Source organism: Panthera onca, chromosome B4, assembly GCF_046562875.1.
Source record: "Panthera onca isolate mPanOnc1 chromosome B4, mPanOnc1 haplotype 2, whole genome shotgun sequence".
Lineage (NCBI taxonomy): Eukaryota > Metazoa > Chordata > Mammalia > Carnivora > Felidae > Panthera > Panthera onca.
Genome location: NC_138345.1, coordinates 63309802 through 63337123, shown reverse-complemented (window position 1 = coordinate 63337123; position 27322 = coordinate 63309802). Strand labels below are relative to the sequence as shown.

Genomic DNA, 27322 nt, shown 5'->3' with positions numbered 1-27322 from the left:
ATTCAATAGGAAAATGACAACCTTTACAACAAATGGTGCTGGGAAAACTAGATATCCACATGCAAAAGAATTAAGTTGGACCCTTTCCTAACACCATATGCAGAAAACTCAAAATGGATCAAAAATTTAAATTTAAGAGGCGCCTGGGTGGCTCAGTCAGTTGAGCATCCGACTTCAGCTCAGGTCATGATCTCGCAGTCTGTGAGTTTGAGCCCCGCGTCAGGTCCTGTGCTGACAGCTCAGAACTTGGAGCCTGCTTCGGATTCTGTGTCTCCCTCTCTCTGCCCCACCCCTGCTCATGCTCTGTCTCTCTCACTGTCAAAAATGAATAAATGTTAAAAAAAATGTTTTTTTAATTTAAATTTAAGACCTAAACCTACAAAACTCTTAGGAAGAAAACATAGGGCAAATCTTCATGACATTGGGTTTAGCAATGGTTTCTTGGCTATGACAACGAAGGCATAGGCAACAAAAGAAGACATAGGCAAATTGGACTTCATAAAAAATTAAAACATTTTCTGTATCAAAAGACAATATCAACAGAGTAAAAAGGCAACCTTGAGAATAGGAGAAAATATTTGCAAATCATGTATCTGATAAAGGAGTAATATAATATATAAGGAATTTCTAAAACTCAGCAACAAAAAACAAACAACCTGATTCTAAAGAATTTAAATAGCTATTTTTCCAAAGAAGATACACAGGTGGTCAATAAGCACGTGAAAAGATGCTCAGTTTCAGGGGCGCCTGGGTGGCTCAGTCGGTTAAGTATCCGACTTCAGCTCAGGTCACGATCTCCCGGTCCGCGAGTTCGAGCCCCGCGTTGGGCTCTGTGCTGACAGCTCAGAGCCTGGAGCTTGCTTCCGATTCTGTGTCTCCCTCTCTCTCTGCCCCTCCCCCGTTCATGCTGTGTCTCTCTCTGTGTCAAAAATAAATAAACGTTAAAAAAAAAAATTAAAAAAAAAAAGAAAAGATGCTCAGTTTCACTAATCTTCAGGAAAATGCAAATCAAAACTACAATGAGATACCAACTCACATCCATTACAATGGCTACTATCAAAAAGGCAGAAAATAACAAATGTTGGTTAAGATGTGGAGAAATTGGAAATCTCAAGCACTGTTGTTGAGATTGTAAAATAATATAGTTGGATAATAGTATAGTCGTTCCTCAAAAAATTAAAAACAGAATTACCATATGATTTAGCAATTCTACTTTTGGGTATATACCCCCCAAAATTGAAAATGGGATCTTTTTTTTTTTTAAGTTTTATTTATTTATTTTGAGAGAGAGTGAGAGATAGAAGAGAGAGAGAAAATGAGTGGGGGAAGGCAAAGAGAGGAGAGAGAATTCCAAGCCAGCTCCACACCAGCAGTACAGAGCTCCACTTGGGGCTTGAACTCACAAACTGTGAGATCATGATCTGAGCTGAAACCAAGAGTTGAATACTTAACCTACTGAGCCACCCAGGTGCCCAGAAAACAGGGTCTTGAAGAGATAGTTGTACACCATCTTCATAGCAGCACTATTCACAATTGCTAAAACACAAAGCAACCCAAATATCTGTTGATAAGCTAAATGAGGTATATACATACAATAGAATATTGTTCAGCCTTACAAAGGAAGAAAAATTTCACATATTCTACAACATGAATGAACTTTGAGGGTATTACACATGTTAAATAAGGCAGTCACAAAAAGATAAATACTGTATGATTCTACTTACATGAGATACCTAGAGTAGTCAAAATCATAGAGACAGAAAATAGAATGGTGGTTCCCAGGGGCTGGGGGGAGGGGAGAATGGACAGTTATTTGTCAATGGGTCGAGTTTCAGTTTTACAACACGAAAAGAGTTACAGAGATTGATAGTGATGATTTGTACAACATAATAAAGGTATTTATTATCGTTCAATTGTACACTTGCAAGCATTAAGATAACACTCGTTATGTTATATGTATTTTACCACAATAAAAATATTGGAAAAAAGAACTTCACAGGTGATTTTCATGCCCTCCAAGGACTAAAACTATTACACTTAATTCTCATCATATAGAGATCCAGGCTGCACACGAATCACTGAAATATAAAGCAGAAATTGATGTGTGTCTTAAGATGTACTGACAACATATTAGAGGAATTGAGAGGAGGAAAATACTATTTTCTGTTAATGGAATCAGGGCAAAGTCCATAGAAGAGAACAGGACAATGAATCTGGAATTCGAACTCAAAAGACCTGGTTTCCTTGCACCTCCCCACTTACTATGACATGTGACACTGATTAAGCCTCATAACTGCTCAGGCGCATTTTTTCATTAGTAAATGAGGAGGACTGACATCTATGTCACAGGATTATCACGAAGACTTTAAACAATGAAGAGAGATGAAACATGCACAAAGAGTGATACTAGATCAGAGGTGGCAATCAATAAATGATAATTATGTCTGAACCTGAGCTGGCATTGAGTCAGGCCTTGAAGGATGGGTAGGATTTAAACATTCAGAGATGAGGGGGGAAGAGAATTTGGATAGAAAAAATAAAGAGCATTTATGGCCTGTATGGTTTTATAGCTATTTATATGCACACATCATAAAAAATATTTTGGAAGCTTTAAAGCCAAACAGGATATGGCTCTTGAGTTCAAGAAGCTAACAGTTACCTCAGTAATTTGTCAAACTAATATAGGCACTTTTTCTTTTTTCTTTTTTTAATTTTTAATGTTTATTTTTGAGAGAGAGACAGAGACAGAGAGACAGAGTGCAAGTGGGGGAGAGGCAGAGAGAGAGGGAGACACAGAATCCAAAGCAGACTGAGCAGTCAGCACAGAGCCCGATGTAGGGCTCAAACCCATGAACTGCAAAATCATGACCTGAGCCCAAGTCAGATGCTTAACCGACTGAGCCATCCAGGGATCCCAACACTTTTTCTTTTTATATTCCTAATGTGCTACATGTGTTTTAATAGGTGTTTTTCTACCTTAAAATTTTACATTATAAAAGTAATTGATGCTCATAAAAGTCTAAAAAGGAAAAAGTTATATAAAAATAATATAAAATAAAAAATACATAAAATAAAAATCACTCCTCCCACTTTCTTTCTAATTTCTGTCTTCAGAGGTAACTGTGATTACCATTGTGGTATGTCTCCAATCATTTATTATGCATGTACAAACACATGACATCTATATCTATAAATGTCTCTATATATGTACATGTATATACATATACACTCTATATATTCTTTTTTGGTCTTCAAATGAAATCATACTTAGCCTACTGTTCTGGAAATTTCTTTTTATCCACATAACAGAGTGTTAATATCTTTCTATGCCAGTATGTATAAAGCAATCTCATTCTATGTAATAGCAGCATAGAATTCCATTTTATGAACGTTCCCTCATTAATTTAACCAGTCCTCTATTGATGCATTTGGATTATTTCCATTGCAAATAATACTGGACTGAATAACTTTTTTTTTTAATGTTTATTTAATTTTGAGAGAGAAAGAGAGAGAAAGGGACAGAGCATGAATAGGGGAGGGTCAGAAAGAGAGGGAGACACAGAATCAGAAGCAGGCTTCAGGCTCCAAGCTGTCAGCACAGAACCCGTCGCAGCCCAAACCCATGAACCTTAAGATCACAACCTGAATCTCATGGTTCATGAGTTCAAGGCCCTCGGAGGCTCTGTGCTGACGGCTCCAAGACTGGAGCCTGCTTCAGATTCTGTGTCTCCCTCTTTCTCTGCCCCTCCTCCGCTCACACTCTGTCTCTCTCTGTCTCAAAAATAAATTCACATTTAAAAATTAAAAAAAAAAAGAGCTGGATACCCAACAAACTGGGCCACCCAGGCACCCCTGCATTCTATTCATTTTTTTTATTTTTTATTTTTTAAGTTTTTATTTATCTTTGAGACAGAGACAGAGCATGAGCAGGGGAAGGGCAGAGAGAGAGGGAGACACAGAATCTGAAGCAAGCTCCAGGCTCTGAGCTGTCAGCACAGAGCCCGACGCGGGGCTCGAACTCACAGACTGTGAGATCATGACCTGAGCTGAAGTCGGATGCTTAACTGACCGAGCCACCCAGTCGCCCCTCTATTTATTTTTTTAATTTTATTTGAGATACAGAGAGAGAAACAGCAGTGGAGGGGCACAGAGAGAGGGAGAGAGAAAGAATTCCAAGCAGGCTCCATACTGTCAGTGCTGAGCCAGATGCGGGACTCAAACGCACAAATCATGAGATCACGACCTGAGCCAAAACCAAGAGTCAGACGCTTAACAGAGCCACCCAGGCACCCCAAGAATTCAAATTCTTAAAAATATATATTAAAATTTTTAAAATTAACTATAAGCAAAATATTAAATTCTTCTAGACTCCTGGATATTTTGTTCCCAAAGCTCTTAGAAATGGCAACCCAGCATGTTTCTCCGACTTTCTGTACCATGTGTCTGCTTTCTTTCTTACCTGTTGATGATGTGGCATGCTGACCTTCAGTAATGATTTAAATTATTAGAACAGAGGTTTTCCCAGGAAATGGACTCTATGGCAGGAGGATCAATTTCTTATTGACATTTAGAAAAACAAATTTTCATAGAAGAAAAATATATTGATTAAACTGATTGCAATCTAATCATGTAGGATTTGTCTCTTGAATACTTTTGGCACGCAACTGCTTCTAACTCCGTGTAGGTACTTCCAAATCCATAGGGCTTAAACCATGATTTCTCTTGGTCTCCAATACCTGACACCTGCTTTTTCCTTTAACAGTATTCATGTATGACTTTTATTCAATCACAGACATGACTCTTATAATCATGTCTTTCCCCACCACCCCAAGTACCATCTCTAAGAACTTATTCCTGATGTTGCCACTGGTTCAGTACTCTTTCCACTCTCCAATTCTCCATCTTAATCCTGATGATAATTCAACTTTACTTCCTCAAAGACACTTTTTCTCACTTCCAGTTTAGATCAGATTCTCTTGCCATACATGAGTAGGCTCACAGTACTTTTTTTTCTTTTATTTCTCACAGTTCATAATTATATTTGTGTGGTTATTTGGAAAGGCTGCCTCCCACATTCCATGAGCGACAGTTTCTGGTTTCTGCATTAGCTTATCATTTTATTGTCAGAGACTGATATTTAGTAGAGACTCAGTATTTGTTGAATGAATGAATGAATGAATGAAGTCCAAGCTCAAATCCCATCCTCTCCAAAAAGACATTCCTAACCTCTTCAGCCACAGTGATAAATCCCTCTCATGATTTTGAGGCACTTATTGATGGTACCACTCATTTTCCCCATGAAATCATAGATTCATAGAGTTCTATAGGAATTTAGAGGTAGCAATCTTTATATTGTAAATAATGCAATTCATTGAAATAAAATTTTTGCTTTTATTTTTGTGAATACCATCATTAGTGATGGAGGGTTGACTTCTGAAATATTTTGAACAATCTTTGGATTATTTGTATGTGTAGAGATTTTTTCTCATGTTTAGCACAAACCTGTTTTGTGATTTTCACAACAAATTTGGTTCCTAGGCATAAACAAATGAGACCATTCGTTCTTCTAAAGATGGTCCTTCAGATAGTCAAAGATTGCTCTCTTGCACAATCAAAACACAACTCCTCCTTCAATTATTGCTATTATGCTGTGGTTTTCAGCCTCTTTCATCATCCTGATTTATTCTCTTATGAATTTATTCGAGTTTGTCAATGTCCTTCTTAAAATAAAATTAATTTTGTTACCAGTAATTTTATTTTTTTAAAGTTTGCTATTCAAATGTCATGAGATAGTATAAGACTTTAAAATTTCTATACATTTAGAGGTTCCTTTTTCTAAAAATAAATTTGTGACAATTCGTTTCTTTAAGTTCAAAAATTTGAAAAGCTTATTTTAATTAAGTAATAGACACCTTTTCCTAGAAGCTGTCAAATGGTTGTTGGAAGATTGCTTAGATCACATAACCAATTCTATTCTTATAGCTTAAAATTATCTGACTTGCTCTGACCACTTGCTAGTTGAACTTAAAAAGGTTTTAAACAAGTAAGTAACCAAATACTGTGCTTGTTTTGGTGTGAGGAAAAAATTTAGTCCTATGGCTATTATCTGCTAAGGAACCAAACCCAAGGTTTAATAATAATAATCAGCTCTTTCCTGCGCTCAACAAAATGTTTTGATGTGGTTGGTACCAGCCTCTGATGAGGGTATTAGCCTCCATTTAAAAAACAATCATTAGTTGGAGTTAGCATTAGAAACGTTACTAAATTGCTGATAATATCCATCATTACCAGGTAAAAATTGACATTTTCAGTCCCTTACATATGATTTATCATCAATGCAAAGAATATTATAAGAAATTGTAAAGTTGCTCAATAGTTAAGTCTCAAAAGAAGGCAATAAATGTTACCACAGAAAAAGTAGCAAATAGAATGATACAGAAATAAGTCAGAAGAGGTAAGGAGGGCTTGAGCTCCTCTACTTCTGAAATGGTTTTACTATCTGGCACATAGTTATGATCTTTAAATGTTTGCTAAATGAATAAAAATGTTCAGGCACTAGGGATAATTCTACGGTGGGGACAATATACTATAAGGAGGGTGGTTGGCTTAACCAGAGTATCTAGTAACTTATTTTCAATTTCAATTTTTCTATATTTTCAGTTTCATTATTTTTGAGAACTCAGTGTGAGTTTAACATAGCACTATAGTCATTAAAAAAATACTCAAATACTTTTAACATTGTGTAATTCAATCTAGTATAATCCAAATTTATGTATTATATTTTTCACTAGTTACCTTTAATATAAAAAAAAGAAGGAAGAGAAAAAGTTTTAAACGTTCAACGATGGGATGTTCTTTGAATAAATTGCGCTAGAGCCATATGTACAAATTTGTAGAAATTAATTTATTGACGTAAAAAGATGTTCATGATACTGAGTAAAGAAGAGCTAGTTACAAATAATATTTAAGGAATAACAACAAAATACACAAGAGTGAGAGACTGGAAGGGGATACAGTAACATGTCAGACAGTTCTGGGTAGTGGTTTTTTATTTCTTTTCCTTTTTCTCTTCCTTCCTTTCCTCATTTCTCTCCTTTCCTTCCTTCCTTCCTTCCTTCCTTCCTTCCTTCCTTCCTTCCCTCTTCCTTTCCTTTCCTTTCCTTTCCTTTCCTTTCCTTCCTCCTGCTCTCTCTTTCTTTCTTTTGAAAAAATCACTTGGGCTATTTATATAACAGTATTTTAAAGTAGCCCATAAATGAGCTCTTGGCCCAGGATAGAGACAGCCATAACAACATGTTCAAGTAACAAAATGAACAAAAGAACCTTTGGAATGCACCTGGTTGTTAAAAAATAACATGTTCTTTTTTTTTTTTTTTTTTTTTTTTTAAAGATTCTAAGAAACTCAACTTTTTCTTTAAGGACTTTTTTGCTACCTTTCCTACAAAAACTACCAGATTACTTCTTGACCTCTACTTTGAGACCTCTACTTTGAGGAAGTCTTGCGGTACAATATTGACTTAGTAGCTCTGACGCTTACAGGTACTTTTTTATCTGAACATTATATCCTAAATACTGTAATTCCTGTATTGCTTACACATTTAAATCTATTCCATTCCTGAATTACAGTATATATTCTTTACATAAACTTTCAAGAGAAAAGGCATTCATGATACAATTTTATATTATCTATCTGTATAAAATATATAGATATATCCTATAAGCAATAATTGAAGTTTGAAAAATATTATCACACTTGCAATTTTCATACTTGCAAAAAGCATGTGCTAATTTGAAATTATTTTCAGAAGATCTGTCATAAACCAAATAAGTACGTGAGACAACCCAGGACAACTTCCTAAAATTTTCTTCAAAACGAAGGTAGGTGTTTACGTTGCGGGTCCAACTTGTTACCAATGAAAGCCTAGCAACAGCTAGTAAGCCTACTCCATTTTATTTATTATGATAGGAACAGGCATCATAGACATCATATTAATTGAGGTGAGCACTATAACTTCCAAACTCATTTTAGGTTAAATACAAAAATTCTACACTAAAGTAAAGCTGTTTTGATTTGAGCTAAATCTATAATAAATTTGGAAATGTCCATGTATTTAATACTTTACAAGCAATTATTCAGAGTCCATTATCTGCTGTGCTCTGTTTTAGGCATTGGAGTACAAAAATGAATATAGTATAAAATTCTTGCCCTGAGGGAGCTCACATTTTAGTGAGGGTGTTGTTTTTTTCTCTTTTGCAGGTATTTAATATATGGTTTTCATATACAGATACAGAAATATTGTGTTACAGGACCCAAAGAAAAAGAAGAAACATTAGTTGCAGACTTTAGAAGTGGGTTTGTCTTGCATGTATTATGAATTGGTTGTTGAATTAAATTAGTGGTTCAGAAGTATCTATTTAAATCCATATTGTTGACATTACAGTGAAAGCAGTGAAACATGTCAGCAGATGATTAAGTTTTATGGTTGATGTCCACACTTTTGTAGCTTGGGAACAATATCAAGTTTCTGGGAAAAACATCCTTCCTCTCTCCCCACCCTCCCTCTATCATATTAAATCAGGGTCTCAGCCTATTGGTGTTAGTTGTGTTCTCCAAATAAAGATGTATCAAAATCATTCTTTTTTCATTTTCCACTTTATATGAGAAGAGTTACTTCAGGTTTTTTTTTTTTTTCTTTCCTCCTGGGACAGGAAGCGTTTAGATTGTTGGTTTATTATATATTCCACCAGGGAAAATCTGCACTTCCTTGGCTACTTTTTCCATTCCCAAGACCACCAGTTAGCGGTATTATTTCTGGTTGAATGGAACACCCTTTACAAGCAGCTGGAGGAGGTGTGCATGTTCCTAGATTACTGGCTTTCCACTGACTAGTCTTTTAGGAAAGCTACACTGTTCCCACGGAAATTAACAACCATTCAACTCTTAAGGCCAAAGTTGGGGGGGGGGGGGAAATTGGATCGTTATGGGTTGGGTTACTGCTTGAGGAGGGCAGGCGGGAGTTTGTGAATGGATAAAATGTCAAAATGGGACTTTATTAAACGACTCATTAAAACTGCACGAAAAATGAGCCTCCTCTGGTCCCAAAGGATTAAAAAAAAAAAAAAAAAAGCTTCAAAAACCGAACTTCAAACAAAATTTAGGAAATGTAGGAGGCATAAATTCCGTCTGGGTGCTTGCAAGACCACCTCCCCTGTCGCCTCAAGCCAAAAACTGGGCATAGGTGTGAGAATTTTGCAAAAACAGCTTCCAAAACTATTTTTCGATGCGAAATGGTGCGCCCCAAGAACTTCAGGGTGGAAAGCAAGTCAAGCAGCCGAACGTTCTCCCTAGACTGCTAACCTTTCCGCCTTTCCCACCCCGCCACTCCCCCTTCGCCGCAGCCTCCAGCCAGGGGGCGTTTGTTTACGTGACGTCAGCCGTAGTAAGCAGTCCCCGCCCCCGTTTCCCTCTGGCCGCCTCGTTTCCCGCGCCGCGGCGCTTCTCCCCTTAAAAGGACAATAGAGGCCCCGGGAGCGCGCGCGGCCGCCGGGCCTTCTCCCCTCCCAGCCCTCAACGCGCGCGCGCCCGTATGCAAATAAGTTCGATTCAGGAGAATTTTGTACCAGGAGACGCGCGTGCGCAGAGAGAAAGCGGAATCTACACCTTCCCGGCCAGCGGTAGCAACTGCAGAACTGCAGGAGACAGTCTTTCTAGACAAGGCAGTTGAGGAGGAGGGAGCGATTAGAAGGGGGGGGGGCTGGCTTGGCGTGCACTCCAGACCTCGGGAACGTTATTGTGCGTGGAACGGCTGATTTTGGAAGGTGAGTGACTCTAACCATTACTCTGGTGCAAAACTGTCTCACGAGGCTTTGATTTCAGAGTGTTGTTTTTTTTTTCTCTTTTCACCTCCCCCCCACCCCCCAGTCCTTCCACACACACACGCACACATACACACGCACGCACAGGAAGTTTTGTCTTGGAGATGGCATTGCTGGGAGCAATGTTCTCGTGATCTTCAGACCCCGGGTTCTTTTGTATACACGTTTAGTTTGCCTTTTCTAATTGGGTAGGGTAGTGGAAGCAAACCGAAAGTCTTGGGGTGGGGGAAGTGAGTGGAGGCTGCAAACGACTGAGGAGTCGCCGGAGTTGAGGGATCCACGTTGAAGGTGACAATGACTTTTCTTAGCCGTAGTGTTCTCTGGCGAAAAGGAGGCGGGTGGCTGGAAGGCCCAAGAGGAAAACGACTTGCTGGCAATCGCGAAGGGGCCCCGGGCCGGTGCATCCGCGTGGGCGCGCGCCTCGGGAGTGGTCGGGCGCCGTGGTTGAACCTCGTGGTTTAGTTTCGTTGCAGCCCCCCTGCGCCTGTTTGAGAAGGGTGGACAATGAGCGCCGTAGGCTCGGAAACTTAAGTTGCCGTCTACTTGCGAGCTGGCGGGCGTGAGAGGGTTTAAATCGGCCTTTTGGGTCAGCGCCGGGGGTGGCCGGAGTGCACGCGGCGTGGCGTTGTTTGCCGAACTCCGGAGGGATGCGGATGCGACAATGAGAGCAACACGCGGCCGCTCTGAAGCAGCCCGGCTCCCAAACGCCTCCCCCCACCCCCCCACCTCCCGGACCGCGCCCAGGCAGCGCGGGGGGCCAATGTGTCTGTGGAGCCTCAAGTTTTGTTCGCGATTTAGTCACCTGTAGCGTAGATGTGGGCGCCTCGGTGAGGGGTTTCTGAGGCGACTGTGTGCGGCTTAAGATGGCCAGTCATAGCCAAGTTGGTTTGGGGATGGAGGCAACGGCGTTGTCTGCGCCGAAGGAGTGAGAGAACTCCGGAGGGCACTGCTTTTTGTGCTCAACATGACAGACCACGTGCTTGGGGCTGCGACCCTGGTTTTCGCCGGAGGTCTGTGTGAGTGTCCAGATCCGGGCCGGCAGCGAGATGCGGGCGCTGTCGGGGCCGGCCGGCAGGACAATGTGATTTGCTGATGATGGCGTCTTGCCAGTTTAAAAAGCAGAGTGAAAGTCGCCAACTCTCCGCTGATGCGGGGCGGGCAATCGGCGTTTCTCATCAAGGACACTGCAAAACTTTGATTAAATGGGCCTGCTGCTGAGGGGAAGACGGGGGGAGAGGCTCCGGACTCTCGGGGAGCGGGGTCTGGACCTCTCCCCGGGGTGATCGTCAAGTGTCTCGCCTCTGAGAAACAATCCGACATCCCTGATGCTGCACGTAGGCAGCGCCCGGCTGGACAGAAAACAAAGAGCTGCATGTGCCCGTGCGGGCCCCGCCGGCGCTCGGGGCGGCCGCCGGGCGGAGGGCCGTGTGGGCCGGGCCCCCCTAACTTCGGGCGAGTTTCGAGAGGGGCTTTTGTCCCTCAGCCCCTCGCGGGGAAACTTTGGCGGCGGTGCTCGCATGAGGTGCCATGCTGGTGCGCGGAGAGGCGGCGTGCTCCGCGCTCCGGGCGGGCGGGCGGGGAGGCGGCGGTCTCGGGGCCCCCGCGCTTCAGCACGGCCGTCGAGGGCCGCGACAGCCGAGGGGCCGGGAGAGCGTGGCCCCGACTTCTTGGCCCGTTACCCGTGGTCCGGAGCTTGTGTCTGGGAGGTCTGTGGATTCGCCTTTGAAGTCGAACTGTTGCCATGTTTGAATTACGTCAGGGCAAAGCCATGAGGAGGAACAAGCCCCGGCAGCGCGGCGTGCGGGAGGCGCGGCCTGCGGGAGGCGCCGGGCGGGCGGGCGTGCGCGGGGGCCCGTTGTTCCGGCGCAGGTGAGGGAGGAGGCGGCGAGGGACGCGGGTCACCTCCTGCCGCCCTCGCCCAGGCGAGCGGCTCTCCGCAGGAACTTTCTTCCCGACCCAAGTTGTTCTATTTACCAACAAACCCACCGGGGAGCGTTTCTATTTGCTGCCGTGGTGCCTCTCTCGGCCGTCACCGCTTGCCCGAGGGGGAAGCGCGGTTGGGGGGGGGGGGGCGGCGAGGGCCGCAGGAGGACTGGGGAGAGGCATTTTGCTGCTTTCGTGGAAGCCGGCGCATGCGGCGAGCACCCCCAAACCCTCATAGCCGAGCCGTGGCTCGCGCTTTCAGGGGACCTAGCCCCGACGACACACGAAAAAACCACTGTGGGGAAGTTTCGGGGCTCCCCGTTGTCCTACAAAGGGAAGTGAGGACTGTGGCTGAATTGTGCGTGCCGTTGTTTTCTTTGTGTGTTTACGTGTGGGAGGGGGATCCGGGAGGGGCGAGGTTTGTTTTGGTTGCGGGTGGGGTTGGTTTATTGGGGTGGCAGGGCGGTGCAGAGTTTGTTCTGGTAACGAGACCTAGTAGATTTCTTTGTTTTTATTTTCTCCGTCTAATCTTGGGTAACTACAGACAACTGGGAAGACCAGGAATTAGTGATTAGAACAACACGGATCCTGTGTGAGACAGTTTTACCCCAGCAATACTCCCCCTGCCCCCACAGCTCGGGTTGTCCTAAGGAAGATTAAAAAGCAAAAAACTTTTTTCTTCCTTTTAATTTTAGTAATTAAAAATATGAGTTTGACCTTGTCATTAGAAGTACACTGAAAGCACCTGTTTTTGTACTGGAGTTTGCCAGACTTGAAAAACCTTTTAATAATGTATGTCGCAAAACCGAACACGTTTTTTTAGTTGCTCAATCTAAATTAAATTAAAGTCTGGGAGTTTGTTTCCGTAGGAGTTGGAGAAAAGCCTGATGGCATTTAAAATATTTATATAATGATTTGGGGAAGGGGAAAATCGCCCCTTTGCCCTAAAGGTATGCCGGCTCAATGTTTGGTGATTGTTCACTGCTTTATCTTAGGATGACCTTGAAGAAGCTAGCACGTGGAGAATTGGGCCTTGGAGATTTTCTATGGGGGTTGGGAAGGAAGCTGCGGGGGGAGGGGGGGTGACAGGGTAAAAGGCTGGATGTCCCTGCTAGCTTCTTCCTAGTTCCTATAAACTGGGGTTGACCTTCTGGTTACCCCTCTTAGATTTTCTTTTCAAGCCAATCTTTTTTTTTTTTTTTTGGTATGTGGCCCCAGGCATAGCTCAAAAATTATGCTGGTTTGACACATGGATGCTTCTTTGGTATTTGGGGTTTGCCTGCAGTCTAGACATCCGATAAGCAGCACTGTATCTGCTGCTGCTTTCCTGATTTCTCCTGCATTTGGATCATGTTTAAGGGTTAGAATCTAAAAGTGGTCGTTACCAGAAAATAGTATCTTTAGATGCCACACCCAGACCAAAAATCTGTACAGATTGTGCTTCTCATTGTTTTGTTATTAAACAGACATGTTTCTCCCATGTTTTGGTGACCAAAGTACAAATACTTAAAGGCAACTTTTAATACTATAGTAACAGTACATATCTGCGGTGGATAGAAAGAACATGTCAAGAAAGTGAAAAACTTTGTATGTAATAAGTTTATGGCTTTCCCTTTGGGCATTTATTTCTCTGTGATTATTTAAGATGCATAAGATGTTTTGTAAGCACACTAAGATTCGTTCATTTGTTTTTCTTAATCAGTATTTTATACCTGGGTTTACAGCTAGTTTCAATATCCTGGGAAATTTCAAATACAATAGAGCTTGATTTTTGTTTTAAATATCACTTGATATGTGCAACGGAGATTTGGTTTATCAAGGTGAATGAGTTGAGAGTGGGAAAGACCAATAGACAAGGTCTACTGTTTTCCTTCTTGCATTACTTTTTGCGGGAGTTCAGTGATGAAAAGTTCAATAGGTAGTATATTCTAGAACCTTGGTGGGCATCAGGCCTCAAGACTGCTGTTGCATAGTTTTCTTAACTGTAGGTCTGGAACCTGGATGGCTCGTTTTTTTTTTCCCCGAGTTGTAATGAGACCCTAGAAAAAAGCTGGCTCATGGGGCTCAGACTCTAGCAGATTTATGTGAAAAAGCAATTTGATAATGATTTTCCATGTAAAATCAGTTTTTCACTGGTGAAAGCTTAAGCTTAATTTGAAATCTAAACCAACTTCATAAGCTTTATTAGGACAAGTTAGTTAATTTACCATGCCAACACATAGTAGGTTGCTTCAAAAATACAACTTTTTTTCTTCCTTACTGGTGCTGGGAATATAATTGGCTGAGAAAGAAGGGAACACCTTCGTTGAAGTACTAGTTAGTTTGCAAGTCTTGAGTTAAAATGCCTAGGTTGCAAGACTGTGCTCATGTTAAATAAGTCACTTTGTGGTCATCTGCAAAATAGCAATACCTACTTCATAAGGTTGTAAATAATTAAGCAGGTAATATGCTTGGTAAATACTGGCTGTTCTCACAACTTTGGGAATAGACATTTTACAGGAGACAAAACTGAGGCCTGGGGCCAGTGACATTGCTGGGGGAAATATTCAGTAAATGTTGAGTGGAAAGAATGAGTATCTTTGGCCCTCTTCCCCACCTTCAGAAACTGGTTCTGGGAAGACATTATTCTGATTCAACCATTTTACATCAAAAACTCTTGTGGAAATGGAGAGGATGCCATTTTCTGTTTTCCTGATTTCTCTTGTCCACAAGAGACCTGGATTTCCCATACTTAATTTTGACTCCGGGAGGTTATAAATTGAAAATATTTCATTGTCTTTTAGCTCTTCAGTTTCTGTTTTAGTTGAGTCTGCAACTAAGATTTTCTCTATTATGGAAATGATCTGGAAATGCATCTAGTCCAAGAGAAGGCAGTTTGTTTTCAAGGGAGGTTTTCTTTTTGCACCAGAAGTACGAAAGTTGCAGTTAATCTAAAATGATGCGTTTCTAGCTTTGTATTGTTTCCACCTATTATAAGTTTGATTTGTTTTAATGTTATTTTAATTTGGTTCATGTTAATGTATGGTGAGTTTTAACAGCTCTCATTTTGAGATTTATTTTGCCCCTAATCTTTTCCTCCCCACATACTTGCTTCAAATAAGCAATAAGTATTTTTCTACCAGTTGTTATGAAAGCATTGAGTTATTTATTATTAATCTTCTCTAATTAAAGTAATTCACTTGGTTTACATTTCCTGTAAAGCTTTGAGCCTCACAATTTTTTTTATACAAAAGTCTCTAGACTAAATGTTAAAGAAAAATGACTCCATTAAATTAAAAACACTAGTTTTTAAATACACCTCTTTATTGTGGACACTGTTTCCCATTCTGTGCGTTAAATATACTATTCAGATCTGTTTTGCCTATCCCAGTCTTCAGGTATTAACAAATTCTGCCAGTGTCTGTATACCATGTACAGTCAGCACCTGGTTGTAATATAAAACTTAGTTCCTGCCTTGCAACAGTTTACCATTGAGTAGAGGAGATAATATAGCAAACAAGTATGTGAAAATCTTGTGTTAGGTGTTAAAATACACATATAGACAGATTTTGTTAAAAATTTTTAATTCCTGAGTTAAGGGGATGAGGGAGAAACCATCTCAGGTAAAACAACCTGAGTAGAGATGTGGCTAGTTAATAAAGTTGGTTTGACAATCCTGGAATATCAGGATTCCAAGTTCGGAGCAGCTGGTAGGCAGGGCCAGATCCTGAAAAGCTTTGCATTTCTTGCCAAGAAGTTTAGATATTATCCTGAAGCCCGTGTTGATACTTTGGAAGAGATGATTATTTGAGCTTTAGGAAGGGATCCCCTGTTTGAAGGTTCTGAGGAAGTCGGTTATGAGGCTCCAGCACCACAATGAAGGACAAATAGGCAGCAGGGACAGAAGGGACATGGACCAGAGAAGTGAAGGAAGAAACAGAATTTTTAAGGATTTCATAGTGGACATGTTGAGGGTCATGCAGAAGATGAGAAGGGAGAGCCCAGTTGAGTTCCAGATTTTTTGTGTGACTGTATATGTGATGACCAAGGTTAGGTGAACACTGGAGGAACATGTTTGGGAGAGAAGATTATGTAATTAATTTAGAGTGTTTAAAGGTTGGGACTTGCCAGGCCTTGTGTTGGTGCTTTACAGATCGTACTCAGAAGAGTTGGGATTTATCCTTATTTTATAGGTGAGGAAATGGAAGGGTCAGACAGCTTAAGGAAATTTTCTGCGGTTTGGGTCAGACCAGATATGTATGGCTATACCCCCTTTCTTAACATTTTTCTCAAGTTCAGAAAGGAGAACAGCTTCACAGAACGAATATAGTCCAATTTCATGATGTTAAAATCTCCTAGAAAAGACCCAAGTTTCTCTTCGCACAAACCGGAACTTAAAAGAAAGCCTTCAGAAATCAGGATTCTACCCTTAGTTTAATTTGTTGGACATATCCTGGGATAGTGTTTATATATTTTTTAAAAATGTTTATTTATTTTGAGAGAGAGAGAGAGAGAGAGAGAGTGTGAGTGTGGGAGAGGTAGAGAGACAGGGAGGGAGAATCCCAAGCAGGCCCCGTGCTGTCAGTGAAGAGCCTGATGCGGGGATTGATTCCACGAACTGTGAAATCATGACCTGAGCTGAAATCAATAATTGGACACCTAACTGACTGAGCCACCCTGGTGTCTTGAGTTTATATTTCTGTGTGTAAGTCCTATAAGTTCAAGGGAATAAGTGGTATATAGACACTGGTATTTTCATATTCTTGATTCACAGCATCCCTGGAAAGTGGACGTGAGATTTCACCCTAATATTGTAGAGGGGCAAATAAAATTAGAAGTGACTTCCTAGTCAGTTGTAAAGACAAACGCAGAATTAGACTCCCAACTTGACTCATTATAGTGCTTTTTTCACCAGACTCAACAGTAGTTACATTTCTTAACTGATTATTTGCTTAATCATCTAAGAGAAGATTAATACTATCTCCCCAACCTTTACAGTTTTTTCATCCACTGGAATCACTCTTAATCTAGAATCGGCATACCCAGTGTTTTTTCACACTATCAAAATGGGAGGACCTAGTATTTTTTTTACACTGTCTGGAACTCCAGAGACCTGGATTTGTGATTTTTTTATTTTTAACCTATGCTATTTCAGTTGAAGACTTTATTTCTGAGTTTGACCTCTTTCCTGTAGGATGAGTTCTACATTCTTCTGCTAAGTGTGGGTTTTGTAGACAGCCATAATAAATACTTTACCGTATAATTTCTCAGAGACTAGGTGCATTTTTGGAGAAGCCATTGGCAAACAGGTGGGGTCTACCATCCTTTCTCAGTTTTCCTCTAGGCAAGTTAAAATTTGTCCCTTAAAAATGAGTAAAGTAAATTCAGAACTTCTGATTCTGGGATGTGGACTGGTGTCTGGAAACAGGTAAGAGGAAATAATCGTGTTCAATAGCTCCGTGACTTTCCTTAAGCGCTGATGACACAGGTCTTATTGTTAGGGCACATTGCAACCAAGTGGCCTAGCAGCAGAACACAAAACACACTTAGTCCTGTTTGACTCTTTATGTGAAGTGTTGTTCCAGTTACACTGTTAGTGTTTACTGGATCCTGTACTTACAGGTGATTAAAGATAGCATACCACTGACTAAAAATGGTGTCGCGGGTGGCATTAAAAATTACAGCAACTAAGGGTTGCTCATAACTTTTGATCATGGGTGTTTTTTCGTGTTTATATCTCTTCCTTTCCCATCATCCTGTCATTTAAAGTTCAGCTCTAAAGAAATGCCATCTCCTTCACTTCAAAGTTGTCTTTGGTTGCTTGGTTCCTTTTGTCTTTGTTCACTGCTGCTTCCTTCCCACTTTACAAATCTTTTGCTTGTCTCTTTGCAGCTTCCTTCCCATTCTACTCTATGTCTATTCTGTACTCTCTGCTGTAGACTATGTTTCCCACTGGGTATCTCTCCATCTGTATGTCTTTGAGGAAGTTTGTTTAAGCTCTCTGAGCTGTTTCAGCTACTACCACTTTGGTTAAGTCAAGGTGTGCGATCATAACTAAGGTTTTGGGACATGGTGCTAGAAAGGAGTAAAGTGAAAGTAATCTTCCTTCATTCTTGCTTCCCTCAGAGGCAACCACTAGTTATTCGTTTTTAAAAATATCTTTTAACAAGTCAGTTTATGTACTTAAAGTCCCATTTAAAAAACCCATTATGGGATTGTACTGTATAGTTGTTACTCAAGTTGCTTAATATTACAGACAAGATATCTTGGATAGTTCCCATGTGCACATGTTACATATCTATTGCATTCTTTTTTTTTTTTTTTTTAACTTTTTTTAATGTTTATTTTTGAGAGAGACAGGCAGAGACAGAGACAGAGCACAAGTGGGGGAGGGGCACAGAGAGAGGGAGACACAGAATCCAAAGCAGACTCCAGGCTCTGAGCTGTCAGCATGGAGCCCAACATGGTGCTCAAACTCACAAATTGCACCTGAGCCAAAGTCAGACACTTAACTGACTGAGCCACCCAGGTGCCCCTATTACATTCTTTTTATGGGCTGAAATGGTATTCTGTAGTATGAAGACATAATTTAACAACTCTAAGAATCCACTGACATTTAGGATGCTTCCAGTATCTTGTGTATTTTTTTAAAGGTCTGTGTCAGTGATTTTGGTCTACTGAAAACTAAAACTAAAAACACTTTAGGAATACTTTTTGCGAGGTTGCACTGTTAATTGTGTTTATCAGAATTTCAGTTCCCAAGGTGGTATGGAGAAATTGTGACATTAACTATAAAGTTGATTTTTCACCCGTGGCATATTTACTTCTCTCTCAGTTTTCCTCCGTCCAGTCCATGCATTGGCATTTTGAGTTGTTTTTTGTTTTGTTTTTTTTAATGTTTGTTTATTTTTGAGACAGAGAGAGACAGAGCATGAACTGGGGAGGGTCAGAGAGAGAGGGAGACACAGAATCTGAAGCAGGCTCCAGGCTCTGAGCTGTCAGCACAGAGCCCGACGCGGGGCTCGAACCCACGGACCGTGAGATCATGACCTGAGCCGAAGCTGGAAGCTCAACCGACTGAGCCACCTAGGCGCCCCTTGCATTTTGAGTTTTGAAAGGTATTTTTGAAAGTAAGAAAAACTTTACATCCTGAAAGGAATCTAGAAAGTGGAATTGGGAAGTTATTATATTTAGGAGGAACTATTGGTGTCCTTCAAAGTGTACCAAAAAAGGTGAGCCTATTGGATGTTGTATTTATCATAACAAAATAAATCTCTGTTTTCCTTGATGTTAAATTATCACCCTTGTAAGATTTAAAAGATAAGACAGTACTCTGCAGAATTAAGTTCTTCACCTCCCTGTCTCCAATTCCATATTTAAAAGGGTACTTAAAAACTTTAAAATTTGCATTTTACTACTCTTCATACTGTTTCCTTGTTAAAAAAAAGTTTTATTTATTTACATAATCTCTACACCCAACATGGGGCTCGAACTCCTGCCCCTATGATCAATGAGTTGCACGCTCTTCTGACTGAGCCAGTCAGGTCCCCCTTTTGATACTGTTTCCTGATTAAAGTCAGGCTTAAAGTGAATTTAGTGTTGTTAAAAGATGATCTTTAAACTTAGAATTAAATATTATACCTTCAATATTAGCTATTGCTGTGAAGATTCCTTTTGTTTCCGTTTATATTACATTGCATTTAGTAAACCTCTGTGTGTTGAATTAAGTGTAAAATATATCATCCCTGCTCTTTGGCTTCATAATCTCTTTAGATTAGAATTGGTCCTTTTTTTCCTCCTTTATCATTTTTTTTTAATATATATTGTCAAATTGGTTTCCAAAAAATAAGCAATGCTTCACAAATTTGCGTGTCATCCTTGCGCAGAGCCCGTGCTAATCTTCTCTGTATTGTTCCAGTTTTAGTATATGTGCTGCCAAATCACACTAGAATTGGTCCTTTCGATGGGGCTGCTGGCTGGCTCAGTCAATTGGCAAGAGCATGAGTTCAAGCCCCCCATGTAGGGCCTACAGATTATTTTATAAATAAATAAAGAATAGATTTGCTCCTTTTTTTTTTTTTAAACAGTTTGCCCCCACACTTTTCCTTGTTTTAACACTAAGGTTGCATTCCCCATCCTTTCGTTAATTTGATCATTAGATTTATATGAAATGTACAGCTTTAAAGTGAAAAAAACCAACCAATTAATCATATTTTAGAATTAATTATTGCATTTTCAAAAATTCACTTTTTGTTGTCTATGTTACAATATTTGCCCATATAATTACAGTTATTTCTCTTCTAGTTTTTGCTGACTTAACCATTTAATCTTGTTAACTTTGGGAGATTGAATTAATTTGGACAGAACAGTAATTTAGCTGGTTGATTCGTGTTTGTTACAGTTTTTTTTTTTTTTAATATTGAGAGTGTGCGTGCGAGCAGGAGAGGGGGCAGAGAGAGAATCCCAAGCAGGCTCTGCCCTGTCAGCGCACAGCCCCATGATGTGGAGCTTGAACCCACAAACCATGAGATCATGACCTGAGTCGAATTCAGGAGTCAGATGCTTACTTGATTGAGCCACCCAGGTGCCCCTGACTGTTTTTTTAAAATTTGTGGTTGTTTGCTGATAGCAGCCAAAGAAATGTTAATGAAAGTGCCTTGTAAAACATGAAATGTTGTATGAACAACTTTTTTAAAAAACAACTTTTTAAAAAAGTTGAATCAGCACGTTTATTGAGTACCTACTAAGTGACTGGCATTTTTCTAGATGTTGAGGTTGCAAAGATATATAAAGACAGGAGAATTCGTAACCCAGTCTGTTTCCATTTCTGTTTTTAAAGTTTATTCATTTATTTTGAGAGAGACAGAGACACAGGGTAGAATCTGAAGCAGGCTCTGAACTGTCAGCACAGAGCCTGATTTGGGGCTCAACCATGAACCCATGAGATCATGACCTGAGCTGAAACCCACGAGTCAGACACCCAACCGAGCTACCCAGGTGCCCTAGTCTATTTTCTTTTCTTTCTTTTCATCTTTTCTTATTAATTAATTAATTTAGAGAGATTAGGTCTTTTTTTAAAGATTTTTTATTTTTATCATTATTTTTAATATAATTCATTGTCAAATTGGCTTCCATACAACACCCAGTGCTCATCCTAACAAGTGCCGTCCTCAATGCTCATCACCCATTTTCCCTCTCCCCCACCCCCCTATCCACCCTCAGTTTCTTCTCTGTATTTAAGAGTCTCTTGTGGTTTGCCTCCCTCCCTCTCTGTTTGTTACAGTTTTTTCCCCTTCCCTTCCCCCACGGACTTCTGTTAAGTTTCTCAAGACACACATGAGTGAAAACTTACGATATCTGTCCTTCTCTTACTGACTTAATTCACTCAGCATAATACCTTCCAGTTCCATCCGCATTGCTGCAAATGGCATGATTTCATTCTTATTGCCAAGTAAAATTCTTTTGTATATATAAAACACATCTTTTTCATCCATTCATCAGTTGATGGACATTTAGGCTCTTTCCATAATTTGGCTGTTGTTGAAAGTGCTGCTACAAACTTTGGGGGTACATATGCTGTTGTGTATCAGCACTCCTGTATTCCGTGGGTAAATTCCTAGTAGTGCTATTGCTGGGTCATAGGGTAGTTCTATTTTTAATTTTTTGAGGAACCTTCATACTGTTTTCCAGAGCAACTGCCCCAGTTTGCATTCCCACTGGCAGTGCAAGAGGGTTCCCATTTCTCCACAACCTCCATCCTTACCCGCTAGAGACTTTTTTTTAAATGTTTATTTATTTTTGAGAGAGAGTCCTAGAGTGAGTGGGGGAGAGGCATAGCGAGAGGGAGACACAGAATCCAAAGCAGGCTCCATGCTCTGAGCTGTCAGCACAGAGCCCAGTGTGGGGCTTAAACTCAAAAACCTTGAAATCATGACCTGAGCTGAAGTCAGATGCTTAACTGACTGAGCCACCTAGGCATCCCTATTTTCATTTTTTTTTTTTTTAATTTTTTTGTTAACATTTATTTTTTTATTTATTTTTGAGACAGAGAGAGACAGAGCATGAACAGGGGAGGGTCAGAGAGAGGGAGACACAGAATCCGAAACAGGCTCCAGGCTCTGAGCTGTCAGCACAGAGCCCGATGCGGGGCTCGAACTCACAGCCCTCACGGACCGCGAGATCATGACCTGAGCTGAAGTCGGCCGCTTAACCGACTGAGCCACCCAGGCGCCCCCCTATTTTCATTTTTAAAAACAAGCTTACTGAGATATAATTCACACACTGTAAAATTCACTTTTAAAGTATGCAATTCAGTGGTTTTTAGTATACTTACAGAGTTTTGCATCCATCACCATTATCTAATTTTAGAAGACAAATGGCAGTTTTTAATAATCATTTTAAGTCTTTACTCATTTTTGGCTCTATCTCAAAATTTAATTTTCTTCTGTTTTCCCCACATGCTTAAGAGTGAGATTGTATGTGTCCACTCTCTTCTATAATTATTCATCAATTAGGGAGCAGATGGTAATAGCTTCCTTCTATTAAAACTGCTGAATTAGGGGCGCCTGGGTGGCTCATTTGGTTAAGAGTCTAACTTCGGCTCAGGTCATGATCTCGCGGTTCGTGGGTTTGAGCCTGGCGTTGGGCTCTGTGCTGACAGCTCAGAGCCTGGAGCCTGCTTCGGATTCTTTGTAACCCTCCCTCTCTGCCCCTCCCCCACTTGTGCTCTGCTCACTCTCTCTCAGAAATAAATATTAAAAAAAAAATTTTTAACTGCTGAATTAATGTGACGCCTATGAGAATAGATACAAAAGTCACAAATGGGGCGCCTGGGTGGCTCAGTCCATTAGGCATCTGACTTTGGCTCAGGTCATGATCTTGTGGTCCCTGAGTTCGAGCCCCGCATGGGGCTCTGTGCTGACAGCTCAGAGCCTGGAGCCTGTTTCAGATTCTGTGTCTCCCTCTCTCTCTGGCCCTCCCCCATTCATGCTCTGTCTCTGCCTCAAAAATAAACATTAAAAAAAATTTTTTTTTAAAGTCACAAATACTTTAACAGTTTACAGTGTCATTTGAACAAATAAATTGTTCTGGAGGAATCATTTAATATTGTACATCTGTGGAACTAGGAAAGAAGTATTCTAAAGAACCACCAGGTTTGTTGAAATAACGAAGTCCCAAGTTTAAAATCAAATTGTGTCTTGCTTACCTACCTCCTTCTTGATATAAAAAGTAAGTTAGGGGGTGCCTGGTGCCTGAGTTGGTTATGTGTCTGACTCTTGTCTTTGGTTCAGGTCATGTTCTCACAGTACGTGAGTTCGAGCCCCACATCAGGCTCTGCTGACAGCACGGATTCTGCTCGGGATTCTGTCTTCCTCTCTCTCTCTGCCCCTCCCTGCTCATGCTCTCTCTCTCAAAAATAAACATTAAAAAAATACTAAAAATCACTTGCTTTCAGAGTCATTTTGTGCCCTTAATTTTCCTCTGGAGATTAGGTAGGGGTTTTTCTTGTTTGTTAGTTTTTAACACATGTAGGTCTATAGATTCTGTGAAAATGCTTTCATTAGTCTCTGGGCTCCGCAAAGCTCAAAATGGTTAAACACCAACCACTGCTTAACTGGGTTGCTGTAAACAAAGCCCAAAATGAAACCCCTGTGTATTTGCTGCAGATTCCCAGGTGCCTCTCAAGTGCAGGAATAAGCTCAGAAAAGGTTTAATAAGTTTATTAAGTAATCATCCATTAAAAGGTTCATATGCTACTTGTGTGTTGCATCAGGGCAAGTGCCTTGCACCTTACTGCATTTAACACTGCTTGGAAGAGTGTGGACCCTAGGATTTTGACCACTTTCAGATATTTAAGCTGAATTTTATTAGGACGAACGTAAGGTCACAGAGCTGCATAAAGGATCAGTCAGAGGATACCAGGCTATTTTATTTTGCCTGGTATGTAAAGACGAATATTATTAAATCTGAAGAATGGGATGTCTTGCAGGGCTGTTGGGTAAGTTTTGTGGAGATCCCCACCAACAAAGAAATCATACTGAAGGGGCTCTTGGGCTCAGGTCGTGATCTCCTGGATCGGGAGTTTAAGCACTGATGGTGCCAAGCCTGCTTTTGATTCTTGCTCTCTTTCCCTCTCTGCCCTTCCCCCCCGCCCCTCAAAAATAAATAAACTAAAAAAAAAAAAGTATTAAAGTAAACTTAAAAAAATCATATTGAAGATGAACACTTGATTCACAATAGCTGATTATAAAAAGGAAAGCCTCAGTATTTAGCTATAACCCTAACATTTCTTAGGGTTACGATTAACCCAAGCATAATGACTGGCACAAACTGGTTTCTTGGTCAATCCAGGCAGTAGTTCCTACCCGAATGCTGTGGTTTTTTGTTTTGTTTTTCAAATACTGTTTGGTTTTGTTGGCATGCTTATTTGTGGAAAGGGTAGGGGATTGTGAGGGGAGAGATAGGAATCTATCTGTTGTAATAGGATTTGGTCTGTGTATTAATGGAATGAACTGGCCTTTCTTGCTGTACTTCCTTTGTCCTTGCTGAGAAGGGAGGCTGAAGTTTTCTAGAGTCATTGATGAAGCTGTAAGAGGAAGTGTGGACTTTTGACCTTCTTGATGGTAATGGAGAATGTTAGGGGAGTTTGGGTAGCCCCCATATTAGTGCGAGGACTGGAAAGAGTTATGGAACATTTTGGCCTCAAAACGGGAATATACAAATTGAAGCAATAACTTCTGCTTTTCTACCACTTTTTTTTTTTTAATTTGTATTAATTATCCTGTGTCACTTGACATTATTTTTTTTCCAAAGCAACACAACCATTTTCATTTATCACTTGGGTTTATTTGAAAAAAACAAACAAACACTGTTTCATTTCACAGGCCTTCCCACACCTTTTCCTACTATGGAGTATCTTCATTATTTTTTTTCTCTCAAAATCAAGTTCCCAACTACTCCACTGAACAAAAATAATCAACTGAGAATATTTTCTTGTTTTAACAATTCTTAAATTGAAGAAACTTTAAACTTAATTTTTGAAATGCATCAGTGGACTTCTGCCCCACCCATCTCCCTTCTTTGCCTGCTTCTCTCACCAACAAAAACATTAAAGAATACTTGATAAACAATAGCCCTTGTTTAAAATGAAAGCTTCAGTGTTTAGCTGATTGTTTGCTAATAAAATATTTTCTTAAAAACAAATCAAAAGTCCTTGCCCATATTTCAGAATTCCTCTATCTCAGAGACACATACACACAGCCTGGATATTACATTATTTCTCTGAATTGCTTTCATAAGTACTTGCTCTGGTATACTAACCAGAACTGAGGTGAAATGGGATCAGATGAGAGATCATCCAAAGTACTAAAGTTTTTGTCTTACTCCTGTATTTCAGTGTATTTCTAAAAGAACTTTAAAAGGATAGTGTTCTGTGGTTATAACTCCTAACACTATAAGCACCAATCTAATTGGTATTAGTAACTTATTGATGCTGTATGTGATGCTTTTATGATGATTTTTAGTTGGATCCTTACATACACTTGTCCATTGGGGTTTAGTTTGTATATTCATTGCCTTTTTATTCCCTTTCTTAGTCCAGATGTTCTGGTGAAAATGGCCCTTGGTTTGGATTTTTTTTTTAATATTTTTAATTTATTTTTGAGAGAGAGAGTGGAGGAGGGGCAGGAAAAGAGGGGCCGGGGACAGAGGATCCAGAGAGAGGTCTGCACTGAAAATAGGGAGCCCATGTGAGACTCGCTCCAACTCATGAACCATGAGATCATGATCTGAGCCGAAGTCGGATGCTCAACCGACTGAGCCACCAAAGTACCCCCAGTTTGGATATTCTAAATTTCTTCTAAGGCGTGTATTTACTGCCAAATACATTTTTTTATACGTCTAGCTCTAGGACTGTTTCTTCCTTCCTTGCATGATGTTGAGGTTTTTTTGTTTTTGTTTTTGTTTTGTTTTTTTGATCATGAGAATCAATAGTTTATCTCACCCTACATTTCTTGGATATCAGCCTCTCACTGCTCAGGCACAGGACTTCATAGAAGAGCTCTAAAAACCTCTGTAACAACTGAACAGACCAATGGTCAGGAAATATGAGCTTGTTTTTAATCCATTTTGATGATTTTATAAAATTATTATTCTTAAATCCTGACTTTGGATTTTTGTGAATTTTACATCCTCCTTTCAGTCAACTTGCCAGCTTAGAACTTCTCTTTATCACAGAAGAAATCCCCTCTAAACTTCCCATAGGGCAAGGTATTATGGGTTGATGACTATTGAGCTACTTGTGTGCTTAATGTCAAATAGTGGTCATGGTAAATGCTCAAAACTTCCCCAGCTGGGAATCACTTCAGTGTAAAGGTGCAGAATAGAAAGGGGGTGCCTTACTTTACATTTTAGGATGTGTCCTTTGTTGTGCATGATTCCATCATTTTATAGTGCGGAGACTTTGTTACATTTTTTGCTTAAAAAGTTGATTTTTAAAAATGCCTCCCTCCCCTCAGTTTTAGAATGAGTGTGGCCAGGAGGGTAGAAGGAGGTGTGATAGAGACCGATCTTGTTAAAAAACAGGTATTTTTTGTGTTTTATACACTTGCCGGGGTAGTGCCAAGAATGGAGGGAGATCCAGGAGGACTTCCCCACAGCCCTTCTGTCTGGCTTGGTCATGTAATATCAAGTTGCCGGGGTTGGGGTGGAGCAGACAACTCTCTTTTAATGGTTTCTTGTTATAGCCCTCATAAAGCTGTGTCAATTCCCCTGGCTTTACAGACTATTGCCCAGAAGAAAAGATGTTTGGTTTTCACAAGCCAAAGATGTACCGAAGTATAGAGGGCTGCTGTATTTGCAGAGCTAAGTCCTCCAGTTCTCGATTCACTGACAGTAAACGCTATGAAAAGGACTTCCAGAGCTGTTTTGGGTAAGATCATCTGATGTTTTTACCATTCTTAGAGTGAAAAAGATCATAGCTTACGGAAATCCTTCCAGGCGAGGCAGGCAATTGGAGCAATGTGCTAATAAATTAAAATCACTTACATTCTCATCTAGGCTATTTTAAGGTTCTTGCTTTTAAAACAAATCAATACTGACAGCCTACCCTTTTCCAGATTATAAGGAACTACAAATTGTGAAGCCCCTTGTAGTTATAATCAAACTCTTTTGTTTTTAACATCAAGATATAAAAGACTTTTAAGAAATTACTCTTATTCTCTCTTATACTAGTTGTCCTCTGGTAGTTTTCTGTTCTTTGCATTGTTTTTCTAAATTATGGTAATGTATTTTAACCCATCCTGCTGAGGATGCTAATAAGACTTAATGTTCTGCCCTGAGATCTGTCAGGGTACATTTCATTTTATAATTTTGTTCTTTATTTATCTTTGGACAATAAACCTGCTTAATAAAGTGGAATTTACTTTCCAACAAATACTTGGATAAAATAGAATAGTTCATGTTGAACCATTTCCCATGTTAGAAGTTATTTTTACCACTTTGTTTCTCTTATCAAAATACTTGTTGATTACTTATTGTTAATCCT

General features: G+C 40.2%; 1 protein-coding gene and 1 non-coding gene across 4 annotated transcripts in view; one reads left to right on the top strand and one right to left on the bottom strand.

The window, feature by feature from the left end:
* Nucleotides 1–9633: 9633 nt before the first annotated feature.
* The window catches only part of SINHCAF (SIN3-HDAC complex associated factor), a 34518-nt gene continuing 16829 nt past the window's right edge, over nt 9634–27322 (top strand). Inside the window, exons 1-2 of one of the 3 annotated variants that reach the window (XM_060658008.3) lie at nt 9634–9819; nt 26560–26707. In XM_060658008.3, coding sequence (XP_060513991.1) covers nt 26580–26707 — 128 coding nt within the window. In that variant the 5' untranslated portion in view covers nt 9634–9819; nt 26560–26579. Of the gene's footprint in view, nt 9820–9965; nt 10165–11959; nt 12158–26559; nt 26708–27322 lie in introns of those variants that run through there. The other 2 variants (XM_060658010.3, XM_060658009.3) reach the window with 2 other exon arrangements.
* Nucleotides 19620–19722, bottom strand: LOC132660424 (U6 spliceosomal RNA). The gene has a single exon (XR_009601775.1). It is a non-coding gene; the product is annotated as a U6 spliceosomal RNA (small nuclear RNA).